This window comes from Alligator mississippiensis, chromosome 11 (assembly GCF_030867095.1).
Source record: "Alligator mississippiensis isolate rAllMis1 chromosome 11, rAllMis1, whole genome shotgun sequence".
Taxonomy (NCBI): Eukaryota; Metazoa; Chordata; order Crocodylia; family Alligatoridae; genus Alligator; species Alligator mississippiensis.
In genome coordinates, this window is record NC_081834.1 from 4,998,110 (window position 1) to 5,012,536 (window position 14,427).

Genomic DNA, 14,427 nt, shown 5'->3' on the forward strand with positions numbered 1-14,427 from the left:
CAGAGGGTCTCCAGTCGTCCACCCTGGTCACCAATATCGGCTTGCAGGGACGCGTAGCTTTCCTTAACATAGAGAGCTACACCCCCGCCCCTTTTCTCTACACAATCCCTCCTGTACAGGGCATAGCCATCTATCCCCGTGGTCCAGTCATAGGTGGAGTCCCACCAGGTCTCCGTTATCCCTGTGACATCATAATTATTTGCATTGAGCAGGAGGATGAGTTCCTCCTGCTTATTCCCCAAGCTCCTGGCATTTGTGTACAGGCAAGCAAGTGCCCCCTGGGGGGCTCCTTCCTTGCCCGCAGATTTTACCAGGGCTGGGGCAGGGGTGGGCTCCCTTAAGTGCCTTGGCCTGCTGTCTTTGCAAGGATTGCTCAACGGGCCAGCAGTGGCGGTAGTGCCCCCGTCCCCCAACGGGCTTAGTTTAAAGCCCGGTGGAGCAGGTCAGCCAGTCTGGCTGAGAAGAGCCTCCTCCATAGGGGAGAGAGGTGGAGGCCATCTCTTCCCAGCAGCTCCCTGCCTCTCTCACCAAAGAGCGGGCTGTGGTCATGAAAACCAAAGCCTTCCTGACGACACCAGCGCCGCAGTCTTTGGTTGACCACGTGGATCCTCCTCTCCCTCTTCGGCCCATAGCCTGAGACTGGGAGGATCGACGAGAACACCACCTGTGCCCCCAGACCCTTTAGCCCTGCTCCCAAATCCCTGTAGCGCCTCATGACCCGGCTGGGAGCGCTCCGAGCCGTGTCATTGGTGCCCACATGAATTAGGAGCATGGGATAATGGTCTGTGGGTTGGAGGAGCTCTGGGATCCTCTCTGCAATGTCCCGGATGCGGGCCCCCGGGAAGCAGCAGACTTCCCGGGCTAAGGGGTCGGGGCGGCAGATTGCCCCCTCAGTCCCCCTCAGGAGGGAGCCTCCCACAACAAACACCTTACGTTTTGTCTTGGGGAGAGCAGGGGCGGGAGCTGCAGTTGGGCCCATGTTGCCTGCGGGAGCCGGCAGCTCAGCAGGCTCTGCTGGATGTTGGAATTTGACCACATCGGTAATTAAGCTTTTATTAAATCCAAAGGCTACGTTACTTTAATTGAGCATTCTAAAATACTGCAACAAATCCCAAGTAGCTGTCCTGTGCTGGTTGGCTCCAGCCAATCAGCTAACATTTAATGAAGAACCCCTCCCCTCTCTTACTCTGTTTTAGCTCTAAATTTCTCATTACATCATTTTCTTCTGCATTCTAAAATGTAATTAGACTTAGCCCGAAACTTCATATATACTTAACTCATTTTCCCCAAAACAATGACATTTATTAATTCTTGGTGAGTTTTATTCTAGACCTCTGAAAGCTAACATTTGGGATGCTAGTCTGTCACTAGTTTACCCATCTATCCTGTATTGACCTGTGAATGTCTTCTTTCACTCCTTCCTGGGGAAAAAAAAAGATCATCTTGTTTGTCTCTTAATTGCCTGCCTGTCCTCCGTCTCTCTCAAATCATGGGTTCCCAGAATTGTCATACTTGCACTTGATATGATAAAACATCCCGTCATCTATTGCATAATTATATTACTTTTCATAATTCCTATGAATATTTTATGTTCTACAGTGATTGGGAGGGGGAAAAGCACATGCATGTTACAAACAGCAGTGCTGTTTGTAGTTTAGGTTGCATCTTCTGGAAGAACTATTCTTAAAAACCATATGATTCTCAAGTAATTTGCAATGCTTTCTATTCACAGGTTAATTTCAAAAAGAGGACTTCCAGCCTTACGCCATTTATTTGACAATGTAAAATTCAAAGGTAAAGGGCATGAGGTAAGATATACTAAAAATTCTCATTCTGTTTCATAGGGGCTTAGTTTGGACTGATGTTTTATTCGTTCTGTTTATTTGGAAGGAGTAGAGCAAAGCCATAGAACAAAATGTGTTGGGTCACATTTGAAGGCTAAAACACTGTTAGGCAGTGTTACTAAAATGCGTCTTGATGGGATTTTGACTGTACCTTAAGTCAGTTGACAGATATGATCTGAAACATATATCTTGATATTAAATTACCACCCTCAAACTAATGGTTAAAGAACCATTCTGCCTGAAATTTCTCGCATGTAGTTGTTGACCGCAGAGGGATTGTTCTTGAAATTTGTGAGGGTGTTAAGATAAGGCAGGCATAACAGTTTACTTTGTTCTCAAGAAGTACAGAAATTATCTTTGAAAAATTTGGTGAATTAGTTTCATAATATTGTAGTTTAGACTAGAGATTACATGTACAGCAGGAAATTCAGTTGTGGTTTCCATAGTAGCTGTGACACAAGACTTAAGCTATCATGTGACTAGAATATAACTTACTACATGTGCAAATAGAGTTATGGTTGCTATGGGAACAGTCAGGTTCCTTGACTCTACTGTTTCAGGTCTCAAAAATATTACATAAGCTTTAGGTTTTTGGGAGCCATTTTAAGTTGAGTTGGAACATTTACAAGGGAATTGGGGAATTGACTGAAGTGGTTTGCTCCAGTCTCACCCTGGCACATCTTTCATGTTATACCCTGATGCTTGAAGTGGTAAAGAAAGCATGTAGTACTTAGTGGATAAAGTCCAGTTGAAATTCCCATTGCATTAGTGGAGCAAGTGGTCTTTGGCAAAACCGATAATCTGACCTGAAATGTTTATAGGAAGGAGTTATTTCAGGGGAAAACACAGCTGCCTACTTAATAGTGTGTTATGGAGCTAATGGTGCATGCAGTAACTTTTTCACAATTTTGGTTTAGTTTTCTGTTTTCTCTTTGGAATTGTTTTTACAAAGAACCCTTAGCATTAGTTTGCAGACTTCTGAAAAGTGCTCTGATATCCCTGCAAATGTGTTTCCAAATGTTGTTCATCATTCTTATTATACACGGCCTACCCCTACACTCTGACCATAGTTACAGTTGAAGCTGATAGGTTGCTGCTGTGCAGTTTTGCCAAGAAACTTACCTTTGCAACTGTTAAATGCTGCTTGTGTTTCTGAAATTACTTCTCCCTCTAAAATTTGATGACTTACCCAGCTGTTGAATAGAATGTCTTGATTTTTTGGTCCAGGTAGAGGACTTAGACACACTTATGAGACGCATGGAACACTGGGCTCATAGATTGTTTCCAAAACTGCCATTTGATGATTTTATTGACAAGGTTGAATCTTTAGGAAATAAAACTGAAGTCCAAGTAAGTGCTGGTCCTATCCTCTTCTATTCTAATATTATAAACGTCTAAGTCTGTCTGTCTGTAATGCTTTTTTTGCACTCTGATTGGCTGACAGAAACAGCCAATCAGAATGGTCCAAGCATGGGGGAGCGCTGCCATGATTCTGAAGCTGCACCAAGGACTGGACGGGGTGTGGTAGCTGGGGCCAGCAATGCTGCCCTTGGTGCCCCTGCCCGATTTCCTGCAAGAGGCAGGACAGTGGCAGCACGGGGTGTTAGGTGGCGGCACTCCATCCCAGGCCCCTCCCCACCCCCCCCAGTCATTCTTGATGGGCAGCTGGCTAGTTTTCTAATAATACTATATGTTCTCAGGTATGGGTCTGGGAGGAGAAGATTTAAGTTATAATCAGGGACCTACCCAAATCACAATTGCATGGAATTTGCAAAATTGGCCAATCTCTGCAAAATCTGCGAGGGGGAAGAAAACATACCAAAAATAAAATGCTGATTCCCCAGTGGGAGCCAGCTGTTCTCCTGGCCATGCAGACACTCGGGAAAGGGGAGGGGGGGACGGGACTGCTGGCATGTGCAGGTAAGATGGTTGCCACCTCTCTCTGCTGATTGGCTGAGAGGGCTGCATGTTGTTTGGCCGTGCCCCTCTCCACCAGTCAACAGGAAGAGGCCTCATGACAGAGCTCTGTCCACCAATCAGGGGTGGGGTGGGGCCACTGGGCCCCCCGCAGCCATATGGAGGCATTGAGAAGGGGGAAGCAGCCATGATAAGCCCTCAAAAATGGTGGCTGGCCTCACAGTCTTCCTGGAAAATGAGCCGGCTGCTGCCTCCAAGTTAGGTAGACCCCTAGTTATAATGCACTTTTAAATAATTTAATGCAAGTGTTTAAGTGAGCTATCACTCATTGTTGAATTAATTATTTAGGATGGCAATATACGTTGTGTTTTATTTGAAACAGTGCTTCAGAGAATCTATTGTGACTAGTAATTAAGACATGACTACAAAAGTTAGTTATGTTGGAATCTTGTTACACATCCATGTGCAACAGTCTGTTTACTGTGTGCTGTTTCCTCATTGTCAAAATCAGAAACTTACCAGTTACGTTTTAAGGTTTTGCATTAATAGCTTTAAGAAACTTGCTTTCAGTGAGGTATTGCAAAGATGCTCTGGTGAATACATTAATTTGTAATAAACAGCATCTCTTCTCATTTTCAGACCTGCTTAAAACGAATTAGACTTGATCTTCCCATTTTGTCTGAAGACTTTACAAGTAATGAAGGCATGTATGCTTTTGTGCAGTTCATCACAATAGTTAGCTCTTCAGAACATTCACTTTCTCTTGCCTTTTTTTGACTGACAGTTAAGGGTAATGGGAAAATAACAAATGCATCCTTGTAAGAATTAGGCTCATCAAGTTCTGTTTTTAAAACACCTGCTTTTTCTAAAGATTTATACAAATGAAGAACATTTGATCAGAAGTGTACTGATAAAACTAAGCTGCGTTCTGATCAGGCCATATACATCTCCAGATTTGGTATAAGTGGTTTTCAGGAGGAGTGGAATTGTTTCTTAGCACAATAGTATCCATTATTTCCTGGAAAACAGGTATATGTGTAAGTTAATACTGAAGCAAGACAATTGTAGTAAAAGGCTTTTAAGAAACTCATCTGTAGAGGCAAGAACCTTTGATTTTTTGCAAACTGACTAGTCTGATTGGGAATTGAAAATTTATTTAGTACACGCAAGTGATTTGTTTAAGCTGTATTGTTAAAATGAGAAGTCAGATTCTTGTCACCACTGTATTTTATCTTTGCATATACATTATTACCTTTTTGTTTCATTATCTCAAAGTCCAATAGCTTTCTCCTTCTCCCTCCTCCTTGTGCACACTTCATTCCGTCAATTGTTTCACTCAGTGTTTTCAAGTGAATCAGATATTAGTCTGATATCTACTCTGTACATAACTTCTGTTTAGCAAAAGAAAACAGGATTCAGTTAGAATTTCTTTCACAGTACTTCCTAATACTCCAGAAGAGAGGACCCAGACCATAATTTTCCCTGGGGTTCTTGTTACTGATGAAGACGATGACTCATTTAATGTCTTCCCTGTTTCTCTATGGTAGTTTGCTGAAGAACTGGCACAGCAAGTTACAAGGTCCTCTGGTTGCTTCTTTCATTGAGGGTATGACTTGATTATGCTAGAAGGATTCTCTGGCAGAAACCCTCTAGCTACTTTTATTACTTCTGAAGTATCTAGGTTAAGTTTTGAGTTCCACACAGATTTGTTTGAATTACACTGATCAGTGACAGGTGTCCTCATCTCTCTTACTGTAAACAAGGCAAATCCCCAGTCTAGGCCGTGCTCTAGTGCCATACAACAAGAATACATCACTAGCAAGCTGAGATCATTTTCTGCTTCTTAGTGAACTAACATTTCCTTCTTCCTCTCCTTTCCTTACATTAGCTGTTTTTATTCTGGCCTTCTAGAAGCCTCCTAACTGCATCACCCTGGATCAGCTTGAGGGGAAGATAATGCCATTGAGGCATGTCCTTAGCTAAGCTCCACCTGCCCCTTTTTAGGAAGGTTATGTCGTTGATATTGAGTAGTTTGTTCTCCACCTGAAAATGGAACAGAGTTAAAATATATTAAGGAGGGAAACAAACTTGAAAATAAAGTTAGAAAGCTCTGACAAATTAACATTATTTAATAGTCTGTTCTGCATTAGTTTTTTACACCATGCTTATGATTATAGATTTGAGTGCTTTCCGGTAGCATTAGCAATGGGACTAACATTTGTGGTGGTGCTCTCTGAGTCCTCTTCCAGGGAAAGAAGCATATGCTGTGGAACGCCTTGTTTTGGCAGAGTTTTATAAATATGTATGTTAGAGAAGGCAAGATCAAAGTAATAAGGCTTGCACTTGGAAAGGAAAGTAGTGAGGTTTGTAGTGGTCTTGAGTTAATGGAGGAATTTATTCCCTTGATTCAGATCAGTACTCAAAGTTCCCTCTCTCGCAGAAGTACTTCATTGTTGGCATTACAGAGATTACTTAATCAGGGACCCAAGATAGTCAAGCGCTGTCTTTTATGCTGGAGAGTTAGGTGGCCTTTTACATATCTCTAACCCCAACTTGGAAAGGTCCTTAAAATTAGCCAAGTAGCAACATATTTGATTGTCCCCCCAAATGGTATATTTAATTTAGACGCATAACAAAAAAAAAAGAATCTGCCTATGGGCTACTTTGTGATCTAAATCAGAAATGTAGGGGGAAAAAAGACATTGATGTAGAGACTGGCTTGGGTTTTTTGTTCATATGTTTGTGTTTTTTGTTGCAAGTCATGCATTCACATCAGGCCTTTTCAGAAAGAAAAGACAATAGGACAGTGTGTAAATTACTTTGAACCTTAGTCATTCAGACGACTTGGCATGGAAAATAGTTCAGGGAACAAGCTGGATAGCTTAATACAGATGTTGGCTACCTATGGCCCACAGAGCCATTTGATACAGCCCACAAAGCCAGGGGGTTTTGGTAGGGTTCCAGCAGTGGGGGGCTTTCTGGGTCATTCTGGCCTGCATTGCTAACAAAGCGGGGGGGGGGGGTTGCCACCTTCTAGTGTAGTGGTTAGAGAATAGCCTTTCATGCAGGGCACAAGCACAAAACCTGCATGCCAGTGTACTAATTGGTGTGGCTGCATTAAGTATCGGTTGCATTTATCAGTAACGTAATGCAACCTTAATCAGCCATGTACAGTAAAACAAATGGTTCCTGCCGACAGGGTCTGTCAAGTTATCAGACTTCCTGTGCGATGGCTCCATACACTCTTATTTAAAAACATGTTAGTTGCCTTTGAGAGATTCCAATTTTGGCATTGTAGACCTCTGTGATAAATGCCTCAGAATTTGTAAAACTAGTATTAATTTTAATTTGTAACCTTTAGTTTTCAAGTCTTTTGTAAGTTTACTTTTGTTTACAGCAGTGATGCTTACAGTTTTGGTCCTGTGGGTCAGACAAATGGCCTTGTGCTGCCCCTGCTGGGCCAGCGTCAGGCCCTGTGTGCCTAATCTAGTGCAGAGGACCAGGGCCCACAGGTGTCCCCATAGATCTGCGGGGAACCCCCTGGGCTGAAAGATATGGCACCAGGGGCCAGACCTGGCCTGCAGGCTGGGGGTTGAGCAACCCTGGTTTAGTGCTGTGGAGGTCCAAACATACTTGACCATCAGCATTTCAGAAATGCATCCAATTTTCCCTCTGCTAGAGGCAGGAGAGTTTGTCTGTAATGGAACACGGTGCTTCTGAATTTTAACCCTTTGGGCAAGTCCCGGAACATCTCTGCTTCTGCCCTGAACATCTGTAAAATATGGCAGTTGTGGCTGTAAATATTCTTTGGGAGTTCTGAAGTAGCTGATTGCTTCTACATTTTGGGGTGGTTTTGTAATTATTAGTCTGTTCAATAGGACACAGATTCAGTTAGAGTTGAAATGTTCCCAGATGGCCCTTTTTTTTTCCTTTACATGCACCAAAGGGAAAAGCAGCATGACAAGAGTCAGTGCTACAAGAAATTTATTTCTCTCTTTAGTTTTTTCTTCTCCTAACCTTTAAGTGTAGCTTATGGATATTGGTTTAGAGCAGCCAAAAAAAAAGATGTACGTTACACTCAGAACTCGTTCAGTGTTGCATTTTATACATTTTGGTTCTCTGGTTAACGCTGTAGCTTTGACTACCATCTACAAAGATCTAGAAGAGAGAAGGTTGCTGGCTAGCTACAATTTAAACCAGTGGACAACTTCCAGTTACCGATACCATTTTTTAATTTATTTCCTAACACATTTTTTACAATCCTAGATGTGTATTAAAACTTTTTGCCTTTCTAGGTGTGCTAATAGCAAATTATGGGGTTCAAAAGTGCTGATACATTTTACTTCTTAAAACAGATGGCAGAGGGGAAAGTAACAGGCTCAATATGGTCGGTGAAGATTTAGACATTTTTTCTGAAAACGTGAGGGAAGAATTTGATTCTCGCTCGAGTAGCACTCTAACGGAGGAGCAGCAACAAAGAATTGAGAGAAACCGTCAATTGGCCTTGGAACGCAGACAGGCAAAGACGCAGTTTACCAGCCTTTCACAACATAATGGTAAGTAGGGAATGCTTAAACGCTGCCATGTTGTATTGATAGCTCAGAAATCTCAAAATGCATACCATCCAAACGAAGAAAACATGCTTCCAAATGCCATACAAAACCAGTTCAGTTCCTGGCGGGGCAAGTTTTAAATGCTTGCTCTTGGCATTCGCTCATTCTTTTGTCTATGAAAAAAATAGTTGAGCAGTTCTTCTGTTGCAAAGAACGCGGAATGTTTTTGACACTATGGATTCCTATTTGAAATCGCTCTGCTTATCTTGTAATGGCTTTATCATGTGTAAGTTTGCAGACGTAGCAGTACCAATATTGTATGGCAGCCTGGTTGAGAATCGCTGCTGTTCTTTGTCTGTTTTATCCTATGCTGACATGGTATGTTTCCAGAGGTTTCTGGGCACACGAGGGGCAACCTGAGGAGGAAAATCCTAGCTTCATGGTTCCAGAGATAACCCCCTAAATACTAATACTGTCTGTTACGACATGCATTGTTTTCTCCACCCACCCCCTCCCCCAACCCAATACAGCAGAGAGGTTAGTTATGGAAAGTCATGGTATAATTCTTGTATAGCAAGGCAAATGATTAGCTTTACTCCTAAATTCCTACGAAAGAGGCAAGCTCAAAGCCCCTTTGGAACTTGTCTGCCTAAAAGCGATTCCATCCCTTCTATTCTGGAGCCATGTAGGAAGGAGTTGAATTCCCCTTAAGATGTGCTCTGCCTCCTTTTCACCTAATTTGCATATTAAATCAGCTTTAAAGAAAGAAAACTAAAGTGCATATCTGCACTTTGCACACAGCTGCATAAAAACTTTAAATTAGTAGTTAAATACTCTCTTCATAATTTTTCACATTAAATGGTGGCATTTTTGTTTATTTCAGGAAGTGACTATTCAAACCTCACAGCGCAACTTTACTCTTTGCAGTACTCTCTTGCCTCAAGAATCATAGTCAGCACTTCTGTCTACAAAGTCGAGCTTCTATAAAAAGAAACTTGAGATTGGAATATCTTTATTCCGTCCCCCCCACCCCAGATAATCATTATTCCACGAGTATGTTTATCATCCTGCAGATGATCGTTTAGACGACAATGACTGTCCCGAGTTCCTGAGGCTGGCTACAGAGGTGATCCCAAGTCACAGAAGCATGGCTGATTAAGTACTATTACACTATTGGGGTGTCATAGGCAATAACGATCTATATTTGTGATTTGTTTTTTTTAATAGACCATTCTGCAGGCCACTCAGATGAAGAGTTTAACAGCACTGGGACTCAGAATCCTGACAATCTGATAACATTAGAAGAAACTCTAGCTGCTGAAACAGGAGTTGCTGAGAGAGAAGCTATGGACAAAGATACACAACTGGAACCTGTTGAAGAAGAGATCCAATAACTTTTGACAATATCTGGGTACAAATGATCAAAAAAAAAAAGCCCAGGCATACTGTAGTACTAGCAATATCTCTTTACAAGTGTTGCTGTCTTTTTTCTACTTTCCTTTTTAAACTGGAAGGTTTATGGAAATCTTAATTAAAACAGTGCAGATGGCCAAAATGTTCCCTGTGGGGGAAAAAAGAGCAGGTGTATATGTTGTTCTACAACAGAATATCTGGTAAAAGAACAAAACACCATTTTGCCTTTTCCCTATACTTGAACCTTACTTTTGTCACTGTTGAAAAAGCATTGCTGATACTAGGTTTTCTGAATTATATATAGAGTGAGGGGGTTTTTATTCCCCCCCCCCTTTTTTTCCCCCCTCAAACTTATATTTTGAAAGTCACTTGGAATCCTGTTTTAGGAAAGGTTTTCCTTATAGGAAATAAGTGATAGTGAAATGTCTTGCTGTATGTGAACAGGTATCTCGATTTAGCTGTTCAGAAACATTTTGTAACCATATTAATTTCTTATGAAATGTTTGTATTTCATTATTATACAAAAGTTATTAAATTTTGGAAACCAAGTATGAAACGCATGTAACAGCCTTATCTAATGGACGACACGCATCACTGAAGCAAGTTACTACCTTTTCTGAAGTGCAGCTCAATTTAATCATGCGTTCAGACAGTACTATGCAGATTCCTGTTGACAACACTTGAGGTAACACAAGTAAGTAGCTCAGGGTTGTGAAAGTAGTCTGAAGAGATGATATTGCAGTAGGCCCATTAGAAGCTGAACTACACTTGATTTAAGGGTTGATTGGCAAGGCTCCTGCCTTTCACAGCAACTATTTACTTTCTGTTCTGCCCTCCTGTCCTCAAGTCCCATGTTTCTGTTCAAAAGGTAATAGCAGGTTCTCTGACCTTCTCATTTTAGGAAGAGAATCAGTTCAACAGTTGAGAAGTTCTTATAGTACGGTAGTACTGCAGAAGTCAATGAAACGAACATTATGTACGGCAGTTAAACAACCCCTGTAAGCAGACAGTCTCTTCACATCTTACTGATGTTCATTTGTGACATCTTTTCATAGTGATAGTGGCCCCAGGCTTCCTAAACCTGCCCTTTGCTAGCAGGTTGTAAATAAATGGGTTCGGGCTAAATACATGAATGCTCTTTAAGGCTATGTTCATCAGTTACAGTGTTTTATTGGATAACTGACCTAGGTAAAACAAAAGCCACTGCACAATCTGCAAAAAACTTACATGGACAAGTATCATCTGTACTAGTATGTTCATCACTGGATATCATTATTTAAAACCAAATACAAAATTGATTTAGATTCCTGTTAAAAATCTAGTTAGAAAAATAAATTCTGAGTAGCTCTTAGATCAGAATCGAATTTTTCAGTAAGACAGATCTCTGAAGAGGTCATTTAAGTCTTGAATGTGACAGTTCATTGTGCATAAAAAACACAAAAATTCAAGTCTGTTTTCATTAAGTAGAAATATTACCTTTTATCTAAAATAAATACCAAAAGTTTCTCAATTTCCTAAAACATCAGTTTTAAAGATCAGTACCTCCTTTTTAAAAAAAACAGGATTTAAAAGTGAGTGACGTTGCCGAAGTGGAATACAGCAGCATGCAACAAGACCATGTTACACTTCATGCTCTGTTACATCTAACAGATCCAGGTCTCTGATTTCCTCCAGTAGTTGATAGAGACTAGTTCCCTTTGTTTGGCAATATTCCTGATATTCTTCCTGAATTATTTCAGCCCTGGCTCTTTCTTGGGCAAGCTGAGCTTCTTCTGCAGACTTGGTTACTTCTTTCACTAAGTCACTTTTCATTACATGGGAATTCTGAGAAACGTCAGCGTTGGCTGTCTCGTACGGTGTGTTGCTAACTATCTCAAGCTTGAGGGTGTCAGCATGGCATCGGGAGGACTGCCCAAGTATTTTCACCTTAGAAAGAGAGTACAGAATGTTATTTCCTCCCCACAAGCTGTGCACTTAGTAATTCCTTTAATTTTCTTCTAAATGAACTGAAGACACTTACTGTGATATGTTCAAACAGACTCAGTGTAACAGATTCTCCAGCAGTTGTAGTGGAGGTAATTCTGTTTTGGAAGTGCTGGAGAAAACCAGGTTTCCATTCACAACTCCCATCAGACTGACACGAGATGACTAAACCCTCCTTGTTTTTCAGATATGCAGGAGCTTTAATTCCATACCTATAGGACAGAGAAAGTGAAAATAAGAACACGATTTTTGATACAAGGAATCAGATTGGCAAACTAATCTTATTCATAAGTTTAGTCTAACAGTACACAGACCAGGGATTTGGAAAGGGAAAGATACAAAACTGAAATAGGTAACTACACTTACAGAATTTTTTTTGAAGTGGAGTTTATTCTTGCTTCCATATCTCTTTGTCTTCCTACCCTCCCCCAGTTAACCAATGTGGAAGTCTACCTCACCACCTCTATAACCCACAATCAGGGAGCAAGGAAAATCATCAGCTAATCAAACCTAATTTTCCAGTCGAGAGAGGAAGAGACCAAGTTATCCCTGCCATTCCAGCAGCTCCTGGTCCTTTGGGGTGTTTATACAAGCACTCTGGGAATGGCGAGGGGGCTCTTTAATTGGAGTGGCTCTGAGACCTGCTCTAAAAGCACCCAGAGTGCCCTGTGCTGAAAAATGGTGGCAGAGGTGCTTTAACTAAAGCTCATTGAACAAGCTTTAGTTAAAGCGCCCCTGCTGCCACTTTTCAGCACGGGGACACTGATACATGAGGAGCTGGAGTCCACTGGAGTGTGGATTACCATGCTCCAGCAGTCAATTGAGTCTACACTGATGCTCTGTAATTACAGCACATCAGAGCAGCCTCGCTGCTCGTGTACAGGCACCGCTTGGGGCTGGGAAAAGCTCTTCTAACAGTGAAAGGCAGAGCTGTCTAACTACTGCATAACAGCAATTCTTATTCCTACTCATGCAATTCAATGCAGCTGAATTATGCTAAAAGAATAATAGATTCACTTAAATATCTTAATGTAGTGTAAAAACTTAAAATTAGTTTCACATAAGGACTGCTCCACAGCACATGAGAGATTGCTGCTAATTACAAGCTGAAGGGCTGGCACAGTTAAGTGCCTGTCTATATTTGTTTCTCTATTCTGGTTGCTCTCTCAGGATCTGGTCTATGACTAGCTGCTGGTCCGCATAAAATAAGCCACAAATGCTTTCAACTGATATATGCTGGATTTTTGCTTGTAGCCAAGTTGGTCTAAGGACATAGGCCGGCAATGTTCTTTGGGTGAATCTGATATCTTTTACTAGACGAGCTGAGTAGTTGGAAACAAGTTCTTTACAAGCTTTCGGCCACAATCGCCCTATACGTACTATGCTTTCTTTACCCAGAAATACAGATGGGACCTTGCAAGAAAGGCACAACTGCCATCCTCACTAAGAACATAAGAACTGGATATCAGCTACTTGAAACAGCTGGTAGGAAATGAATTGGGTGCAAAGTAAGAGGCAGCTAAGGAGGGTGCAGCTTTAAACTCTTTCCTTCCCTGAATACAGACCTGCCTTTTGTTCGATTCCCTTTCTAATACTAAAAAATATACTTGGAGTGAAACACTACAATTCTTTTCTTTTCCTGGGAGAAAGCGAGCTGAAAGGGATTGCTATGGCAGTTGCAAGGATAGCCAGGCAGTGGAAGGCCGTCTGACCATTCTTTTAAGTTAGACTTTTAAGTATTCAGAATAGGTAAATACTATATTCTGTAGCCTGAATTAATGGATAGAAAGTATTGCTTCCACCCAGAAACAGCTGAAAGTGAAGCCTAAGCTTGTTGCAGTTGGAGAAGGGCTATGCAAAGTAGTGCAGCCCTCCAAAACCCCAGCAACCCCTGGTTATTTCTAGACTAATTATAAACTCTAATCAACTTACCTTGGTACAAAAACAAGCACACCATTTGTTCGAATTGAGTAAATAACACCATCTGCTACACAGCGCTCATCAGCTTCAGCAACTTTGTCTTTGAAATACATACACTGGAAAAGCTCAGTCGACTGCTTCTGGGCACGCTGTGCAGCCTGTGAGAAGGGAGAACCCCCATGAAGAGTTTATGATCATAATAAATCAATGATGCAGAAGATGATTTGGCTTCCAAGTTGTAAATTTCTAGAAGGGTCATTTCATTATTGTATTTTTATAAAAATAGACTTATCTACTCCAAAAGCTGGCAACCTTTTGCTGCAGCAGGCTGCTGCTGGCAACCCAGCTCCCTCCTGTGGGCCACAAACCTATGCACCCCTCCGGAGTCAGCAGATGGTGCAGAGGGAATCCAGCATGATGCAGGTGGTAGGACCCTCAGGATGCCTCTGCTCCTCTGGCCACGGGGAAGAGTGGGCCGCACAACCCTAAGGACTTCTGCTCAGCTGCACCATGGGGCTGATTCCCTGAGCTACTGTTGGCCATATCCCATCTCTTCCACAGGTTGCCATCCATGTCCCTGCCCCAGGGTGGGAAGTACTACATGTAAAAAAATGCGTGCTCTTCAGCTGCAGCTGTCTTAAGAAGAATTACATAAATACCACGTTCCTGGTGCAACTAAACCCTATCTAAGAAGCAGACAATCTGTTTAACAGTTACATTCAGAAATAGAATCAACAGGAGTGTTGCAAGTCCACTGGGTTAAGAAGACTCCTTGGGTCTATTCCCACCCATGCTGC

At 41.8% G+C, this 14,427-nt stretch overlaps 2 protein-coding genes and 1 non-coding gene across 3 annotated transcripts in view; 2 read left to right on the plus strand and 1 right to left on the minus strand.

The window, feature by feature from the left end:
- TIPIN (TIMELESS interacting protein) overlaps positions 1-10,275 on the plus strand; it is a 26,527-nt gene extending 16,252 nt beyond the window's left edge. Inside the window, exons 4-8 of the mRNA XM_006264231.4 lie at positions 1,733-1,808; positions 3,072-3,194; positions 4,401-4,464; positions 8,117-8,317; positions 9,542-10,275. Coding sequence (XP_006264293.3) covers positions 1,733-1,808; positions 3,072-3,194; positions 4,401-4,464; positions 8,117-8,317; positions 9,542-9,708 — 631 coding nt within the window. The 3' untranslated portion in view covers positions 9,709-10,275. The remainder of the gene's footprint in view (positions 1-1,732; positions 1,809-3,071; positions 3,195-4,400; positions 4,465-8,116; positions 8,318-9,541) is intronic.
- LOC132244275 (small Cajal body-specific RNA 14) lies at positions 6,870-7,005 on the plus strand. The gene has a single exon (XR_009455858.1). It is a non-coding gene; the product is annotated as a small Cajal body-specific RNA 14 (non-coding RNA).
- A 602-nt stretch (positions 10,276-10,877) lies between the features above and the next one.
- Positions 10,878-14,427, minus strand: part of DIS3L (DIS3 like exosome 3'-5' exoribonuclease) — a 28,376-nt gene continuing 24,826 nt past the window's right edge. Inside the window, exons 15-17 of the mRNA XM_014606010.3 lie at positions 13,643-13,788; positions 11,748-11,922; positions 10,878-11,653 (exon numbers count right to left, since the gene is read on the minus strand). Coding sequence (XP_014461496.2) covers positions 11,348-11,653; positions 11,748-11,922; positions 13,643-13,788 — 627 coding nt within the window. The 3' untranslated portion in view covers positions 10,878-11,347. The remainder of the gene's footprint in view (positions 11,654-11,747; positions 11,923-13,642; positions 13,789-14,427) is intronic.